This window comes from Stegastes partitus, unplaced genomic scaffold (genome assembly GCF_000690725.1).
Source record: "Stegastes partitus isolate 25-593 unplaced genomic scaffold, Stegastes_partitus-1.0.2 Scaffold716, whole genome shotgun sequence".
NCBI classification, from domain to species: Eukaryota; Metazoa; Chordata; class Actinopteri; family Pomacentridae; genus Stegastes; species Stegastes partitus.
Window position 1 is genome coordinate 156,810 of NW_007578447.1, and position 19,916 is coordinate 176,725.

The following is a 19,916-nucleotide window of genomic DNA, read 5'->3' on the forward strand; positions in this document are numbered from 1 at the left end:
TTCAAAGACCATTGGAAAGCTGAAAATCTGACAATTTGTTAGAGTTTCAAGCTCTGAAACCCAGTATAATTTTGGCTTCTTCTCTAACCCATAACTTTCAAACCCAATCAGATCAAGTTTATTGTCATTTTGCTGTACATGCACAGAAGTACAGGCAAGATTAGATTCAGGATCCAATAACTTAAAGCAATTTAAAGAAAGCAGTGTTTGCATATCTGGATCAGCGGTTCAGCATTCTGACAGCTTGTGGCATGAAGCTGTTGATTGAGGAGTTTTGGAGTTCAGAGGGTTTAAAACAGTATTGAAGGTTGTGAAAGTGTCACATGGAGGGAAATTCTTATTCGACAGACTTTAAATGGCTGCATTTATGATATAGCAGAAATATCTGATCATAAAATTGTAAATTCTGACTAAACTGACCTTTTCCTGCCATGTTTCAGATCTACTGGCCTGCCCCCGTTGACTGGAGGGAGGAGTGCAACTGGGCTGGAAAGGACATCACTGTAAGTCTCACCTAATGTCATCTCTTCTAGTTTTTTTCTCCATTTAGAAAAATACACACTTCAACAGAACCTGAACGTATTCATTCCTTCTCTGACAAACCTTGCTGGAAATGCGGTGTTTTATGCGTTAAAATGTAAACTAGAAAAATACCGAGGCCGCTCTTGTTAGCAGCAAAAGTTAAAATATTTCTCTGGGTTTCAACAAGATGGTAGCGCTTTGTGCTTCATAAACGATGAACATCAGGCTCCTTATCGGCCTTCAGGATCACACTCGGTGAAATGAGAGGGCCACGGGGCAGACCTTGTGGAGGAGGTAGCTGTCCACTCCTACCCAGCCCAACACAATGCTACCTTCTAATCCACCGGAGTCATGGGAGTCATAACAAGACACAAACACCACTTTTAAGTAAGATAACATGTAATAATAGGTGCAGCACTCCCACTTCTGGACCTGCCGTGTGGTGAGATCACTTCCTCAAAATCTGTTTCAAACCCTTTCTGACAGTTTAATGCAAAGACACTTTTTTTTTGTCCCCCTCTCCAGAGCAGTTCCTCTGCTTGGATGCATTTTGGTAGATTGCTTTATGTCATTATGTAATTTTTAAATGTCTTGTAAGTAAGACAGTCTCGCTTCTATACTAGATTAGAGAAACCCAGTTAGTGCACGATAGCTGCAAACTCACTTACTGCTCGGGTTCGAAACATTACAAGAATATTAAAATATTAAAAATCAAAATAGAGGTATGACACTGCTGTGACACAGGATCACAGGAATCGGCACATTCTCGGATTACCGTCTGATTTAAACTGAACATCTTCTCGAAATCTAAACTACATTAAGTCAGCTGCACAGCCAACAGTGTGCTAAGTGTGTTAAAGAAACAAGACGTCCCTATGCTACGTACAGTAATCATGCTCACAGAATAAGGGCAGAGAAATCTGATTATTGACCTGCTTGCATGCAAAACACGTGTGCGCGGTTACATTAGGTTACGGCGCGTGTTTATGGACTTTATCAGCAGGGAGGGACTGAACCCGACGAGCAGCAATAGCAGCTATGAAACGATAAAGGAAACGAAACAAAACAGTGAGGGTGGGAATCTTTTTTTGATTAGATTCAGCTCTTAACTGATTGTGCACAGATTGGACACGACTGCACCCGTGACCTGCTCTCAGCCCAGTTCGGCCTCTTAGTTGCCTTTGTTCTTTTCTTTGGCAGCCGGAGGAAAAAAAAGTTCTATTTTCATCTGCATTAGGACATTTTAAGTTTCCAAGAATATGCTGTATGTGACGATTATGAGTCTAAATGCGACGAAGGCCGCAGGAGCCTATAGACCACCCAGGATTACATCACACACTGTTACACAGCTCGACATATCTGTGTATATTTGAGTATTACTTCCCATCAGCGCGTGCAGACTCGCCCCCGGTGCGTCGACGTATATTTATACTCGCGTGTTTGACAGCGCGGTTCATGTACAGTATATGTAAGAGTCCGATGTGTGCGCCATTGTGTGTAAAACAAACCCGTCATCAGCGTGATTACACAGCTGCAGCAGACAGACAACGAGCTCCATTCATGCAACAAACCCAGAGGCTTCAATTTCACCTGACCAGGAGAGTGTGTGTGTGTGTGTGTTTAGGTTTGTTTGTGTTTGAAAGTGAGAGTAAAAGTTCCTCCATAGGAAGCAGTGAAGGAGATATGGACAAACTATAGAGATTCTGGGGGATTGAAGGGACTTTTTCCTGGCTCGTCTCTGTTATTCCTCCTTTTTTTGGCCTTTAATATGTTATTTTAATTCCTCCCTCTCCTCTGATTTCCTTTGACTTCTCTCCTCTGGGTTAAAACGCACCCACACACACTGAGAGCTGAGCTGACCTCACACCGTTGACCCTAATTACAGACGAGTGTGTTTCTCTATAGGACGAGGCCAGAAGCTCTTTCTCCCTCCTCTCGGTCCTCCATTCCTCCCATAGTTTCTCTGCATCCAACATTGTTTGTTCCCTGGGAACTCTGGTGTTGTTTACAACCCCTTCAGCCCCATTGTCTCTGTGTTCGCTCCTCTCCTCTCAATAACTTTGTGTTCTTTTTACTGTCTCCTCTCCCATGGGATGCTTATTAAGCCCTTCAATGTGACAGTGACCACAAATAGCTCTATCTGTTGCACAAGTGCACAAAATATACTGTGTGATGAGACACACAAGAGGGAAGTGATTTATTATGCTCATGCTGGGACTTGGCTTAAAGCACGGCTCTGCTCTCTGATTTAACGCCTAAAAACTCTGTGCATCAGTTACACATTTAGTATTATTTTCCCAGGCACACATTAACTTCCTGCCTTAAAATGCCTCAGATGTAACTCTACACCAACTGCATTATCCAAAAGACGCATGTCGTCCTCGCCTCTGTCTCCACCCATCTCCTAACTGGCTGCAGCTTGAGCACGCCAGCTCACAACTCTGCTCAAACACTGTAAAACTGCTCCACGTTGCTGATACTGGATTCCTGGAGCAATTCAGCCATACATGTTCAAAACCAGAAACTGGCTCTGAAGGAGAATAATGATACAGAAAGCTCTGCCCTGCATCTGAGAACTGTTGCATGAAACTCTAGAAGTTTGAATTTGCTGCTTTATTGTCACTAGAGAGGCTTAACAAGCTCACACACTACACTTCAGTTGTATTAATAGTATTTAAGAGAAGTTTCTTGTTTGTTAGAAAAGATTCAACCCACAGAAATGTTTAGTTTTTTCGTCGTAATGATTCTTACTTTGCCGAATATTCATAGCTGAACGAAACGGACTAAGTAGCAAATAAAAACTCTAAATATATTCTGGGTTTGGATAGGTTTGTTCCTACCAGACATGACAGTAGATGCTTTGGCACCAGATCCTCTAACCTAAAACCCACAACTTGTCTTGAAATAAATAAATAAAATCACCAAAAAAGGCAATTATCAGCAAGACACAATGAAAACAGAGAGAAGTGTCAGATTCCACTCATCTGTATTATGCTGTTTGGTCAGGAAAATGAACAAAATTTTACCTTAAAATTGTGATAATTTATTTTTTGTGTAAAGAATTTATTGAACACGTTTCCCTTAAAAATTCCTTAAAAAAAAAAAAAAAAAAGGAAAAATATGGTAAAAATAAAATCATTTCCAGAAACCAGACTCTGTAAAAAAATAAAAATAAAATAAAATGAAAACGTCTGCAGTCCTGGCACAACCATGTATAAACCAAAAACTTATGGCTTGTAAGTTTTTCAGTTGTGACCACCAATGATGTGACAAAAATGAAGGGACTTTCTGTTAAACTGGGTTGAACTGCAGGCTGTGTTTACACAGAACAGACAGGAGACAAGTATGGAAATAAATTAAAAATGTAAATAGTAAAGTATTCACAGTTTGTAGAGTTACTATTTATTTTTCACACTTGGGACAACTTGGAAAAATTAGGATTATTATTATTGTTTTTTTTTTTTAATCATTATTTATCAACAAGTTCAATTTTAGATATTTCTTTTTTAATGATTTATGGCATGTAGAGCCCTATTACTTCCATTGTTTTACTAACACCTGTGACACTTGGAAGAAATCTATATGTGCTGATGTCAGGTTTTCTTTCTTTTTTTTCCTATTAAATAACTAGTCACAATAATTCAACTTCATTTTTTAAAAAGGGGAAAAAATGAATTATGCCATAATAACTGTGCCATACTGCGCATAAGATGTTTTCTAGTTCTCTCTACTTCTAGTCATTCTTGTGCTGTTTCCATTGAGGTGCAGTGAAAAATGAACCCACAGTGGGAATAAATGTGACGGGAGCAAAAAAAAATAATAAGAAGAAAGAAGCTGCTAGGAGTTCAGAAGGTCAAAGTCCTTAATATAATTTTTAAAAATATTGCTGTGCTGTTTTAAATACATTACAGTATATTGCATTTCATTTGCATTACACAGCTTCAAAAAAATCACCCAAAATACTAAGTTCTCCAGCGTAATGTCACTTTAGCTTAGCTTTAACAAACACACACGAGGCAGGTGATGGGTTGAGCCGCAAAAAGACAAAGAATAAACACCTCATCACTCACACACACAAACACACCGACACCACAGGAAAGCCACCTAACATGCACACTAAGACAAACACAGACACATGCACATAAACACAGTCGGACAGCGGCAGTAAACAGTTGACAGTTGAGCCAGACGCTCGGTCTGACTCAGCACTCGGAGGCGTCTGAAGCAGCGTTTAAAGCATCACCGCTGATGGATTGCGTGTTTATGCTGTGATTTTAGCACCCACTTTGTCACTGCGCCCGTCTTCCAACGCCCATTAACAAATCATCGAGTAGAGATTATTAATGTAAATTATTATTGTTAAAATTCAATCGGATTCAAGGGCCGTCTTTCAAAACCGTCTCCGATGCTACGCTAAGCACCGGGCGATGAATGACGCACAAAACTGTCAGTTACATCTGATATTTAAGACTTTCTGTGTTAGACAATGAGTTATGTAACCAGAAAATGACTTATTCACATCCCTGCTGACGGGAAGGAGGTTCAAGTTCAGGACAGTTTCAGACTTTCCCAGCCGAAACACAAAAACAGCAGCGTTTGTGATTTATCTGAACAACAAAGTTGTCTTAGAATTGATCTTCTTCGTGTAAACTGCAGTAAAGGTCATGTATTCAACAGGAAACACATGTTTGCACTCAGTTGCAAAACCAAGACAACCTTATTTTTCCATTTTTCTTTTTTAAGTGAATAGAACAGTTGCTGTACAAATTGCCGCACAAGCTACAGATGATTGATAACTCGATTAGTTATGCAGTTTATCCTAAAAAGCAATACTTTTAAACCACACCAGCAGCTCTGTGACTGAGCTAACATGAGGGTGTTCCCAAATGTTATCAGCCTTTAGAACTTTTCGTGTGTTTAGTGGGTCAAATGTTCAACAAGTTCACCGTCTTACTCATAGACTGTATAAAAGAGCTACCGTGACGTCACCCGTTGGTTTCTGCACTGAGAAAATGAAGCCAGGGTTTTGCTACTTCCTGGTTGACATCTTGGATTTTTGGAGCCAGTGACGCAAAAATCGTGGGAGGGGGGCGGAGCCATAGGAGCAGCGATTGGTCAGACGGATTGAGAGGCGGGCCCTCTCTGCCCCGCCCCCATTTACCGCCTTCTGCTCGCTTCGTCTGTATGGTCGCTGCCGACTGTCAATCAAGCCAGCCACGCCCCTTGCCCCGCAAAATGTTGACCAGTGTTCATTTATTTTCAGATTGGCCACCTGATCTCTGGATTTGACCATGAAAACTAATAAGAAAAAAATCCTGAGCTGTAGGAATGCAGTATTTGGTGATCTGTGATCACTTCTTTTCCAATTCAAGTCTATGGGAGCCAGGGCTTTTTGGAGCCAGCAGCTAGTGGATGTAGTGATATTGCAGGTTTTTGACACTTCCAGGTTGGCTTCATTTTTCAGGGCCGGCTGCTACGTCCATCAGACTTTTTTACAGTCTATGATCTTACTTTAGCATGCTAGCATTTGCTAATTACCGCTAAAGGTTCCAGAGATCCGTCCATCCCAGGAGAAATATGTCAGACGGACGTCGCCGCTACTGCATTGTCCTGTTCAGCGGAGGTGATCAAAGGCATTCCTGGGCTGTTACACTGCGCTGTGTTGTGTATCTAACGGATATCTACTGTGCACCATCATTCCAGGGCGGCCAAACTCTCTCAGCCATTAACTTTATTAAAGTTTCCTGGCTTGTCGGGACTCTTTGCTTTCAGTCAAAACTGAAAGATAAACTCTCCTCCAAACTTTTCTTTTGATGAAATATAAAATCTGGAAACGCGTTTTTGAAGGACTGAGAAAAAAAAAGAAGAGAGAAAGATTGTAATAAATGATTTGTACCTGCCAAACACATGACACAATTATGGTAAATCATGTGTTTTTGACTTTTTGCAAAAATTGCTGCAATATTAAGCAGATTGTAGTTTGAATTTGCACTTTGCATTCAAGCCTTTTATGTGAAGAAGTATTCTGGGAGGAAACCAAAGGGACACAACAGATAAAAGGCTGCAATGATAAATCGGTGGATCCGGTTAATCATCTCCAGAACAGAAGGAACAGAAAGAAAAAAAGGAGGAAAGAGACGTCCACAGCAGAACAATGCAGCTTTATAAAAGATGATAAAGCTCGGGCGTTTTTTTTGCTCACCGTTTTAACTAATTAGTCAGCGGCAGGTCAAAGGTTAACCAGTGAACCCTTTCACACCCTACAGCCTCCACACTCTCACACAGAGGAAACGCTACTGCCGGCATAATTCACCTTCCTCCTTCCCCTCCTTCCCTTTTGGCTCTTTTGAAGGTTCTTTCAAGCATCTTCTACCTCCTGCTCTCTTTTCTCCTTTGTCGCATCAAATCATTTACTTTGTGGGACTGCTGCTCTGCTGACTGCCTCACCTTTCTCTGCCCCCTCAAACACCCACACAAACACACTATAGGCTTTAAATACAATGGAGGTGAGGATTCTCAGTGAAGCCGGACCTCCTGCTCCTCCTCCTCCATCTCAGAGGGAAACTTGGCACAGTTATGGTTTGAGGTTACATAGCTGGACGTGTGTGTCTGAGTGTGCGGCATGTTTGTTCACAGTGTGTGCGTTTGTCAGCAGTTAATCGGCCAATCGGCTGGTCGAACACCTTCGCATGTGCAGCAACATGCACTCACACGGCAACAGCTCCATCTCTAATCCTCTGGTGGGTTTTAAAGGGCTCTTTGTTCTAAACCACTGAAGGCTATTCATGTACTGTATGTGTGCATGTGGTTTAATGAGCCACAACTCTGCTCGTGTCACCCATTTCACAAAGAGGTCCGTCTGAAAGGACAGACGGAACAAGAACGGCTGATGTGACTGAGAAAGTGGTGAAGGTGTACATAGGCGTGATGGAGATACAGAGAATGAGGCCTATATCATTGACCTCTATTTATTTTTTTTAAAAACAGAAGTAAAATTGAAAAAGCCATGATAAAAAATGTGGTTCTTAGTCAATAACCCTCTGAATCCCAAACAGTTTCTGGGTGTTTTTCTTTGCTGTCGTTACATTTTTACTCACTTTTTAATTCCATATGAAGCCCTGCACCTCTATGGAGAAACAACACAACTATGGCTAGAAGTGAGAAACGTTGAAAGTTGAATTTCTTTGATTCTTTGATTTTTCCAAATGGCTAAAGGTGTTACCAATACTGAAGAAACAGTGAAAACAGTAAACACAGTCTGCATTTCAGACTGGCTCAGATATGGCTTTCATATTGGCTGAGTCAATAATGGCCTCTCTGTTGCACCAAGGAATGCACAATTTTAGTTTTTTTTTTTTTTTTCAGCATCGGTTTAATGCCTGTAGAATATGGACATTTGATGAAATACCATGATGTTAGGCTTAGATTTGGTTACATTTCCTAACGGAACGACATGTCACAGTTTCTGTAAAACCATTGGTGACTTTTGGGGTTTAGAGGGTTAAACATCAAAATCTATCTTCTAAAATATAAAAGAAATGTAAAGCATGAACATTAAAATATAAAAAAGAGAATAGAAAAGATCAAGACCAAAGACAAATAACATGATCTTTTAGGCACAAGTGTGAAGTCACAATGAAGAGACAAACACAAATGTTAGTGAAGGAGTTCCACAGGGTTCTGTGCTCGGTCTCATAGTTTTCCCCTGATACATGCTACCATTAGACATTATTGTCAGAAAATATTGTTAGGGAGCCAGAACCTCCGTGTATTAGACTCCACTGCTGTGGAACCAGCTCCTTTGGGTTCAGGAGTTGGGTTCTAGTTTTATAAATAGGCTTTAACCATTTAGTTTTAATAAAGCTTGTAGTTAGTTTTAGTTATTTTTTCCTCCTCCCTGTCGTTAAAGGGCAACGTATTGGATTTCTATCAATAATATTGTCAAGTCTGGACTTTAAGTGCTCATACAAGACATATTTCGTGATTTATATTAATAAAATGAATTGCATTAACAAATTAAATTAGTACATTAATTAGCCTCAGAACTATTCTGATAATCGAGACACATGGTTATTCATTATCTGAGTCTGTGGCTGACCACCAGATTTCAGCAACATTTGTAACCTGATCAGGAGACAGATGTTTCACTGGTCTGTCTGGGAGGGGAAGCATACATCAGAGAAAGGGAGGGATACTGGAGCTGGTTAGATGTACAACATAGTGTTTCCAGTGTAAATAGAGTAAGACTGTACTGGTTAGAAACTGACCAGTTGTATAATCACAACAAAGACAATCTCGTTAGCTCACCATTCATTGCAGAGCCCCGGAGCAAAAGGCCCTTGACAATTAATCATGCTAATTATAGTGTCCGCATTGCCTTCACCTAATGGGCCAGACTCCTCAAAGCCTGGTGTTAGGATCAGAGAGATAATGTACCATCCAGTCTCTTAGCGTACAGTAAATCTTTTTCCAGCCATCCCTGGAGAGCCAGCTTACTGTAACCCGACTCTCAGATGGACAGATGTGTCTGTGGGTCAATAACCTGCCGCGGCGATAAGACGAGGAGGGACCAGATGGAAGTCTGTTGATGTGAGGGAAGGCGAAAAGGAAAATAAAAATGCACTCTAAAAAGTAATTCAAGGGACCCATTTCCACAACTAATGAAGTTAATGGCTGCAAGATAACAACGATCAGATTTGCTGATTTAGATAAACCTTTAACGTTGCTCACTTTATTTTGGTGGGTTTACTTGTTGTAAATTGCATCAAGATATGCTTTGTGTAATTCAAACTCTGATTTCTTTATTTAAAACTAAAATCAAGTTAAGATAACTGAATGAAATTATCTTGATAATGGGATTTTTTTTTACCCACTTCATGTTCAGGATCTCAAGTCCTCTGCTCTATCTTAATACATCTTTACAATATCAAATGACTAAAACTGGTCCCTAAAATACCTTTAATTGTAGAGCAGATCTAATCCCTTTAACTTAATGTAGTTAAACCTAATCTCATTAGATACCGTCATAACTCAAACAGATTGAGTGCTGCCACATGCCCAAGTTCTTCCATTAAGCCCAAATGCAGGCAACAAAAAGTAAAAGTGGAAAATCAAGCACTAGTTTACTCTTGTCTTTTTATTATTTCTTGAATTCCTCTCGCTGATAAAGACGAAGTACTGAACAACAACAACAACAGCACAAGTATGTTTTTCCCACAGAAATACTTAAAATAGTTGCTGTGCGCATGTAGGAGGTACATATGAGCATTTTACTATTATCCACATGCATTTTTATAACATAAACGCAAATTGCAGGCGTGCATCGCGTTCCGGCAGAACACAAAGGCTGTCACAACCACGACAGCGTTGGACGCGAGGGAGGCGCTGTGTGAAGAATGTACAGCGTCGAACAAAAAGACAGAAAGTCCAAGTTTAGCGTGGTTTAGCTCACAGTGTACGAGCACATGGTGGTATAAATACACAGCACTGGCATCTGTCAGCATCTGTATATTCAAGAAAGAGCAAGAAACTTATATAATATTCCTGCAGTGTGTATAGTGTGCTAAAGCAGGACATACGTTGTGCATTTTTGACCAAAAAAAGTGATGAAGATCCTTTTTCTCCCCCCTAAAAATAACCCATTAAGTTGTTGTGTTTTGTTAAGCTGACATTGTGTCTCTGTGTGTGTCTTTCAGTCCGACTGTGTGAACTACGTGAAGATTGTGCACCACTACAACCGCACACACCTGTACGCCTGTGGAACCGGGGCCTTCCACCCGACCTGTGCCTTCGTGGAAGTGGGCCACAGGATGGAGGTGAGGAATAAACACCACAAAACCGACTCACAACTTACTCAGATGCAACACAACACAGTCGAACAAATAATGATGCACATTTAAAGGCAGTCTTTTAGCATCACAGCTTATTTTGTTCCACACTGCCCGTCTTTGTTCTCACCTTCTCAGTAAAAAAAAAAAAAGGTTTTTCAAAACTGCCTGATGTTATGAGCCTCAGTCCTCTGCCAACCAAATTACCCTCTGTTCATTACCACTGAGAACATTACTGCTAGAGAGAAGCTGAAAACACAAGGTTTTATGTGTGCAAAGCGACCAATGATGACATATGATATTCGGCAGTTACTCACGCTTGGCAACTTAAGCGTGACGAAAGTGACTCAAGCCAAGTTTAACTTTGGACCGAAGCTGCGGTAAAAGTAAATTTGAAGGTAAATCGTGGAAAGGAGTGAAGAGAAATCCATCGTGTTCCCGCTTTCAAATTAGCTGTGAGTTTCTTGTGCTGCTCAGACCTGGAATATTAACCCTAAAATGACTGGATGTTTGAATGTGATCACACCTTAAATCTATTTCTTCTTGTTGTTGCTCTCTTTCAGGACCATGTGTTCAGGATCGACCCCTCTAAGGTGGAGGACGGCAAAGGGAAGAGTCCGTATGATCCTCGACATAACGCTGCGTCTGTACTCGTCGGTAACTGAACCCGTACACATTAATATGTATTTAGGTTTTTACTAGAAATGTGCTCATTATGTGCAAATATGTTGTTTTTGTGTTCACTTCACGCCTCTATTGAAGCTGATTTTTTAAACTCCCATTAGCCAATCAATAAACTATTGATTGTCTGCGTCTCCCAGGTGATGAGCTCTATGCAGGTGTGGCCACAGACCTGATGGGACGAGACTTCACCATCTTCAGAAGCCTCGGAAAACGTCCCTCCATCCGCACTGAACAGCACGACTCCCGCTGGCTCAATGGTGTGTGATTGTGTTGGATTTTTTTAAAAAGAGGTTTAGGAATAATGCTGTTATGGCTAAACGCTGTTCTTGTCTGATTCCGTCAACCAGAACCAAAGTTTGTTGGTTCCTTTTGGGTCCCTGAGAGCGAGAACCCCGATGATGACAAGGTGTTTTTCTTCTTCCGGGAGACGGCGGTGGAGGCTCAGGGTTTAGGAAAGTCCACCTACTCCCGAATCGGACAGCTGTGCAGGGTGAGAAACTGTTTCATCTGCAAGTTCAGTGATCGAAATAAACCAGGTTTGGAGAGAAAATACTGGTTTGCTATTTGGTAATTCTGTAAAAAAATAAAAAATAAAAAAAATAAAACAAAAAATTAGTTTAACCCCCTGAATGCCAAACAATATCTTGGTGTTTTTTTTTTGCTTGTGTCATGTTTTCACTCACTGAGTTTATCTCCATTTCTCACTGCAAAATGAAGTCGTGCACCTCAGTGGAAACAACACAACCATGACTAGAAGTAGACAGAACTCAGAAATGTCTTTTGTTCAGTATGACAGTTTTAATTTTGTAAATTAGCAACAAAAAAGTGGAACTTTCTTTAATAGGTAAACATAGATTTTTTTAAATGTAACTTTAATAAAAATCTATATTTGCAACATTTTCCCAAGTGACCACAAATGTTAACATAGTGGAGAAAAGTGTTCACTATAGATGTTTTATACGTTCCACGTTGTGTGAACACAGCCTGCAGTTCAGCCGAGAAGTCTCTGAATTTTTGTCACATGGCTGATGATGGCAGCAAAGTCAGTAATAGTTTCCTGTTTGTAAAAAAAATAAAAATAATAATTCAGCGCTCTTTGGTACAGTGTGGTTCAAAAAATGTTTTTTTGTTTTTTTTTAAATGATATGAAGGATGAAGTGATTTTTCATTTAAATTTTAAGTTTAGATTTGATGTTTTTTTTTCTGATTGAACTCTATGTAAGTTATGATTAGCTCAAAGGACTATTGGAAAGTTTACAATCTAATAATTCTTCCTTGTCCTACAGTTTTCTTGTCGTTTTTGAGAGATGGCATGCCTTTCGGGGTTTTAGAGGGTTAAACAAGTAATATGATGACATCCTGTGGTCACTGTGATCTTCCTTCACACTTAAATGTAAATTAAAGATCCGATTAAGTGACTCCTGGCTTTTTTCTCTTGCATCAGAATGATATGGGTGGTCAGCGAAGTCTGGTCAACAAGTGGACGACGTTCCTCAAGACCCGTCTGATCTGCTCGGTGCCAGGAGCAGACGGCAGCGACACCTACTTCGACGAGCTGCGTAAGTTCACTGCAGACGCATTGAGAAGCTCAGATGCTGTCTGAGCTCATTTGTGACTTAGATCACACCAGGTAGAAGTCATGATGTAACAGCAGTGATGTTTGAAGTGCAGGAAGTTCAGTGTTCACCTCAGAAGACGTCCTGCTGCTCTGGGAACTTTCTTCTACTCAGACAATAAAGTGATTCAGCTTTCTCATTTCCTGTCCCTATTTCCGGCGCAGTTATTCCAAAACACTCCGCAGTATGATTTAGTCGTCACATTGTTCAGAAGACAGAGAAATCTAAACAAAAAAGTTGAAAATTGGGCTGATTTTTCCAACCTTCCTTTTGGATTTTCACCCAGAAAAAACATTCTGTGGGCGCGAATGGAGAGCAAGTCGAGGAAAGCATAATAAATTAACCAGGACTTCTGACCTCAATTGTAGATTACCATTCAGTCCCACATTCCTGAAAACTTGGAGAAAGCATGAGCGAGAGATTAATTCCTAATAGATTCTGGCCTGATCCGAAGTCGGTGTTTTTGCTGCGGGTTCAGAGTAAGTCGTAGGCTTTTCTCCGGTGAGTCTTTAAATGACGAAAAGGGATAATGTGTTTTCATTAGATGGGATCCAGAAGTGAGGATAACTTTATAAAGCACGGGTTGTGGCTAGAAGGAATATTTTATGATAAAGGAGATGTAATTTCACTGTGGACTCACGGGGATTGTTCCACAAACGTCTGGAGCCAGTTCGGTCGAGCACTTCTATGGATAAACATTTCAAATAAGACATAGGTTTGTGTATGATTTTGTAAAATATGACTTTATGCAGTAAAAAACACTCGTGTCCCTGCTGTAACAAGGTTTGGTGTGTCCATCCAGTGTGCTAATTGTCATAAGAGTCTGAGTTTATAAAGAATTATTGTCATTTTTTAGCTTTTCAAAACCCAAAAGCACACTACAAACTGTGTTAACCTAACCGAGCATGAAGGCAGAACATTACATTAGCTACTGTAACTGCATTTTATGAGGCTACAGTTTTATAAAAAGAAAACCTGTTCACCTTCTGCTGCATTTATGTACAAGACAGAAGCAGGTTTTGGACGTTACTTCATCAGAGTGCAGATTAACATTAGTGGTTCTGTCTTTTTCTGCTGGATTTGGGAGGTTTTCACTTGTACGGGATACAAAAGACAGTAACACTATCACCAAACACGTTGATTTCTCTAAAAGCAGACATACAGCTTGAAATATGAACAATAAAGCATCACTCTAGATTGCATATAAGCTAGATTGACATGTCTGATTTTAAATTTTGCAGTATCACACATTAAACAGGACTAACTGCACATTTCAAAAGCCCCTCATCTTTAAAAATGAGTCAGCTGCACGTAAGGAACAGTCAGCCGGAGATGGAGATCTCATCCAATTTCTGGAATTAGTGTTAATTTAATCAGATAATTACACCTGATCCAATTCCCTGACCAGTTAATGTTGTTTCAGCAATCAAAAACTGCTGCTTTGCTGTTTATGAAAGAGGTTTCAGAGATGAGGAATTACTCTGAGATATCATCAGTGCATTATTAAAAGAATTCACAGCTTCCTTATGTAACTTGCGGTCACGCGGTTTTGCACGGCAGCCGTACGAGCTCTGGAGATGTTTCTAGAAGCTCCCTCTGACCGTATCTGCGGGCTATAACATGATCCGTCTTCGTGCTTATCTCGTGACACGGTTAAGGGTAAACTAAGAGGACAGATTTGTCCAGATTCCAACCCAACCTGAGGCTACATCTGCCCATCACATTCCCATATATCAACAGCGAGTCTCTTATCTTGACCGTGAGTTTTCTGACCGCACCTGAGGCCAAACAGATAGAGAGGACCTCCCTTTAATTTAAACCAATTGCTCTGCTGCATTGCATTCACATTTAACAGGTCATACGAGCAGAAGCGTTTGTCAAACAGTGTTTTCTTCATTGTTGCTTGAGACACGTACATATTGCATACGGCAAAGCTCAACCTGACAGGCGGAACAAAACACCGTCACGGGACTAAATTTTGTTAAAACTGATTTTACAAACTGCTGCAGCTCCATGTCAGTTATCAGTGAGAAGCCTCTGTAAAGCACTTAGACATGGCTTTAGGTCTTGTTTATCCTTCTGTCGACCTCTGACCTCCGCCCTAACACCGGCTGACCTCGGTGTGTGTGTGTCCGTCCTCAGGCGACGTGTTCCTGCTGCAGACCAGGGACAGAAAGAATCCTCTGGTCTACACCGTCTTCTCCACTTCCAGGTCAGAGTCTGTTCGCATTATGTGTGTGTGTCCGTGCGCATGGTTGTGTGTTTATTGTATCTAACTCAGCTCCGCCTTGTCCCCAGCAGCAGTGTATTTAAAGGCTCAGCTGTGTGTCTCTACTCCATGAATGACATCCGGAGGGCCTTCCTGGGGCCCTTTGCTCACAAAGAGGGGCCCAACTACCAGTGGGTCCCCTTCCAGGGAAAAGTACCGTATCCCCGCCCCGGAATGGTATGTCGGCCACCATAAAGGCCATCAATAGGGCCACAGTGTCAGAGAATCATATAATCAAGGGAGTGCACTATACTTTTTACAGCTCTAAAGTACTTTTATTTGGGTTTTTACCTTTTTTTTATGACCACATTTCAGAGAGAAATGTTCTTATTACTCATATACGAGTACTTTAGCCTTCCGCTACATTGCATTCATCTAACAGGGTGCACTTGTTGCACTGAGTTCTGGTTTTAAATACAGAATGTATGATCATCTCATGCAGTAGCAGTAATAGTAATAGTAGTAGTAGCTGAAGTAGTCGTAGTAGCAGTAGTAGTAGTTGCAGCAGCAGTTTAAGTATTAGTAATAGCAATAGTAGTTGTAGTTGCAGTTGTAGTAGTAGCAGTTGCATTAGTAGTAGCAGTAGAGGCAGTATAAATATTAGTAATAGCAGCAGCAGTAGTAGTAGTAGTAGTAGTTGCATTCATAGTAGTAGCAGCAGCAGCGGTATAAGTATTAGTAATACCAGTAGTTGCAGTAGTAGCAGTTGTATAAGTAGTAGCAGCAGCAGCCGTAGTAGTAGTAGCAGTTGCATTCATAGTAGTAGTAGCAGCAGCAGTATAAGTATTAGTAATAGCAGTAGCATTAGTAGTAGTAGTAGCAGCAGTAGAGGCAGTATAAATATTAGTAATAGCAGTAGTAGTAGTAGTAGTAGTAGTAGTAGCAGCAGCAGCAGCCATAGTAGTAGCAGTTGCATTCATAGTAGTAGTAGCAGCAGCAGTAGTCATAGTAGCAGTTGCATTTGTAGTAGTAGTAGCCGTCGTAATAGTAGTAGCAGCAGTATAAGTATTAGTAATAGCAGTAGTAGAAGTTGCATTCGTAGTAGTAGTAGTTGTAACATCAGTATTAGTAATAGCAGCAGTAGTAGTTACAGTAGTATTAGTACCATCAGTAGTACAAAGTCTCTGGATTTCTGTGACTGTTGGTTACGGTTGAATCACTGATGGTTTCACAGTTACACTGAGGAGCAAAGACGTTTTGTTTTTCCATAGACTGTGGTCGGAGCACACGGTTTATTTTTAGCAAATTTTTTAAATCAGACATGTAGAATTAATTGATTTTGATGAGTTACACATTTAAGCTTCAATTCGATTAGGTTTGCAGATGAAACAAGTTTCCGGCTGATTAGCAGCATTGTTTGAAAGGCATTTAAAAAAAAAAAAAATACCACAAACTTGCCGGCGGGTTTTAAAGTTCAGAGGAAAGTTCAGTAGAAGTACAGAGAAATGAAAACATTCTTAACTCGTGACTGGAAAATCTTCACTTAATCAAATTAGTGAGGCCAGATCATAACTTGTCATGAACACTGCGGCTTTGCTACAATATTTACAAATCTTAAGTTTTATATTCACGTACTTTTGGTTCAGCACTGAACTGTAAAGATCTAATCCATGCATTTATCTCATGTAATATCCTGTGATATCGGCCTTTCAGGCACAACAACACAGTGCTCAACATTAAATCTTATTTTCTTCCAAAACCTCTCCACTATCCTCCCGATCAATATGTGCTTATGATGCCTCTTACGTTCCGCTAAGCGCACAAGCGACGCGTCAGCAGGATTTGTTATGCAGAGCTTCAGCTGTTACTGCCACAGCAGAACAATCCCCATTGTATGACCGCAGAATAGTAATTGTATTCGGCCTACAGTAAACCCTCCGTCACGCCATCGTCACCTCACCGGCTTGCAAAATTAGCAGAGCAAATCGAGTTTTAAAAACAGCCGTCATGCTTACAAGTAAAATTATGGATGTAAAACTGCATGGAGAGCAGATTTAAACTTCATAAGCACACTGTAGGATTAAAAAACATCAAAATGCTGCAAATGATAGCTTTTTAAAGTAGAGATACTTCATGACACTAACGTACATTTTAGTATTCTGCAAATCCAAGACTGGAATTTTAATTAGAGGGAGAAGCCGGACTCTGACCTGGACTAAATCGCTCTCGAGTCCCTGAGACCCATCACACTGTAATCAGCTCTCTGCCGGGCTGTGGCTTTGTAGATTCAGGCCAGCTGATAAAGTGATGAGTCAGACATTTTGTTTCAGTTTACATACGCAAAGAAAAAGCAGATTTACTCTTAAAGTTTTTATGGGGCAAATGAGTCCAAACATGGTAAAGAATCTCTGGGGAAAGCTACTAAGAGTCAGTAGGACTCTGTAGGGCTATAAAACCCTATAATAATCCAGCTAATTGACTTCCACTGTGAAATATAAGCAGCTAAATGATTAAGTTCATAAAAGCCCAAGACAAAAATGGTTTCAGTGTGAGTTTGATCAGCGTTTACAGAGTTTTAAATTCATTAGTGTTCCCGTTTAGGTTCAGCAAATTGGAATCAAAAGCACAACTTTAATAAAACTTTATTGTCGTCCGTTAGTGTCCCAGCAAGACATTCGGCAGCTTTGAATCCACCAAGGGTTTCCCAGACGACGTGATCCAGTTTGCACGTCACCACCCTCTGATGTACAACCCGGTTTACCCGATGAGCCGGCGACCCGTCTTCGTCAGAACCAACGTGGACTACAGCTTCACTCAGATCGCTGTGGACAGAGTCAGCGCTGCCGACGGACAGTACGACGTCATGTTCATTGGCACAGGTGAGCGCATTCTCCTAACTTCCTCTGCGTTTAACCATTAAAATAATGGAATTGCATATTAAAAAGGTTTTGTTATTTCAGACAAAGGGACAGTACTCAAGGTGATCAACGTCCCCAAGGAGAGCTGGAACAACATGGAGGAACTTTTACTGGAAGAGCTGGAGGTCTTCAAAGTAAGAACACCACAATAATACGACTTCTTTCACTGAATATCTGTCAGAATAGATGTTGTTGACCTTTAATGTAAATGTAATAATTGCAACGTGGCCAGAAACACCCTTGGTACTCTTATACACCAATGAAAAGTTTGACGTTAAAGCTCTTTAATCCATAGAATCTGTGCAAAGAGCTGAGGTCTTGTTGATTCTAGAAAGACCACCTGGACAAAGTTAGAAGGTTGATAAGTGGATTATAATTGTACGTTGAGCAGAGCAGACTATTGACTATCAGAGGTGATGTTAACCACACTGAACATGAACAAAAGACAGTTGTTCTCTCTTTACTTTGACCCTGATTCGCCCAGTTTGGTCAAAGTAAAGGCTGTCGGATCGTCTCCCAGCGACCCATGTTCCTGGACTTGGCCTTGAGAACAAAAATTCAACACAAGGATCCTCTGAAAAGAGAAAAAATAAAACTACAAGTTGACCTTGTAAAAATGCTTGTCTTGAGTGGACGGGCCATAATAATTATTCTTTTGGCCACATCTGTATATAGTAAGTCAATTAATTCTTGTTTCTCTTCTGCTCCTCAGGATGCCTCATCCATCATCAACATGCAGATTTCCTCAAAACGGGTATGTTTGTTTGATACTTAAAAATAAGCCTCGATAGTCCATGTTTTAATCAGGGCATTTAAAAAAAAGACTTCCCTGCAGCATGAGGGTATCTTCTTACCTTTACCCTCATTTCCATTAAAACAGTAATTTTGTCATAATCCCAGATCTGGATCGCAACTGAAACTGATCTGCACATAAGTATTCTAAGATTCCCAAACAGAAAACGTATTGTAGGTGGCTGCACTAAATCAAAATGGTTATACCGCAGATGCAAAGTCACCTGGAGGCATCATAAATTGCGAATACTGTCAAAGCCCGGTGGTTAGATTTATGGCACAAAGTTGTTTTTAACTCTGACATGGGCACATTCCTGAGACCCTCTTCTAAAACATTTCTTTTTACTTTCTGTATTTTCACAGCAACAGCTGTACGTCGGCTCCAACAACGGCATCGCCCAGGTTCCCCTCCACCGCTGCAGTGTGTATGGGAAGGCCTGCGCCGAGTGCTGCCTGGCCAGGGACCCGTACTGCGCCTGGGACGGGACATCCTGCACTCGCTACCTGCCAAACACAAAGAGGTCTGCGACGCAAATAAAACAGCACTTTTTACTGAGAAACATGACGAAAACCTTGTCTGCTAATGCAATCGAATACCCCAAATGTTCCTATTCCTGCACTAAATCGTAAAACTCTTTACAGGCGTTTCCGTCGCCAGGATGTAAGGAACGGAGACCCCAACACCCTTTGCTCTGGAGGTAAAAATGGCATTACAATATCTGCAAAAGAGATTAAAAAACTGCAGCGTGTAAATGTGTGAGGGAAACTATTGTTAGCCCTGGTGCAAGCTCTGTTGGCTGTAATTGCTTTTGTAGGCTGGCTGCTGCATATGTATAATCAAATAATAACAAAGCCTCAGTCTGATCCAGCCGTGAGACTCCCAGAGACTCTTGGCATCTGATATCTCACTGTCCCCTTATCAAGAAATCCTAAATACCCCCCCTCCCTCACCCTTGCTGACCTCCATCTCTCCCAGACCACAATACCGGCATTCTGCTGCTATCTGTCTCTCTGCCACATAACTGAATCAGGCCAATCGCTCAAACTGAAGGAGCTCCTGGGTAATACGATTACATCATGTGGCATGTGAGCCGGGTTGCGTAAAACTTGCGAAGGTCAAAGTAATTGTCTGTGATGAGACTGGCGCTGCCCCAAAGTGCTGATCAGGGGCCTATTTGGCAGCGAGGGCACCATTGTTTCAACAGTAATCTGTGCAGTTCTGGTAGTTAAAGAAGAAAATCAGCCAAACTTAAGAGTATAAATAGGGGGGGAAGCTGATTTTTCTAAACTATAAATGTGATTAAAAGTAACAAAAGACCAAGACATTAAGAGTTGGGGACAATTACTG

At 40.9% G+C, this 19,916-nt stretch overlaps 1 protein-coding gene across 3 annotated transcripts in view; it reads left to right on the forward strand.

The window, feature by feature from the left end:
* Positions 1–19,916, forward strand: part of sema3b (sema domain, immunoglobulin domain (Ig), short basic domain, secreted, (semaphorin) 3B) — an 82,825-nt gene that overhangs the window by 57,774 nt on the left and 5,135 nt on the right. For all 3 annotated transcript variants that reach the window (XM_008291091.1, XM_008291092.1, XM_008291090.1), the window contains exons 4-16: positions 441–503; positions 10,218–10,337; positions 10,913–11,006; positions 11,171–11,290; positions 11,381–11,523; positions 12,478–12,592; positions 14,792–14,861; positions 14,951–15,095; positions 17,518–17,737; positions 17,819–17,910; positions 18,489–18,530; positions 18,932–19,089; positions 19,211–19,266. In XM_008291091.1, the coding sequence (XP_008289313.1) occupies positions 441–503; positions 10,218–10,337; positions 10,913–11,006; positions 11,171–11,290; positions 11,381–11,523; positions 12,478–12,592; positions 14,792–14,861; positions 14,951–15,095; positions 17,518–17,737; positions 17,819–17,910; positions 18,489–18,530; positions 18,932–19,089; positions 19,211–19,266 (1,438 nt within the window). The remainder of the gene's footprint in view (positions 1–440; positions 504–10,217; positions 10,338–10,912; positions 11,007–11,170; positions 11,291–11,380; positions 11,524–12,477; positions 12,593–14,791; positions 14,862–14,950; positions 15,096–17,517; positions 17,738–17,818; positions 17,911–18,488; positions 18,531–18,931; positions 19,090–19,210; positions 19,267–19,916) is intronic.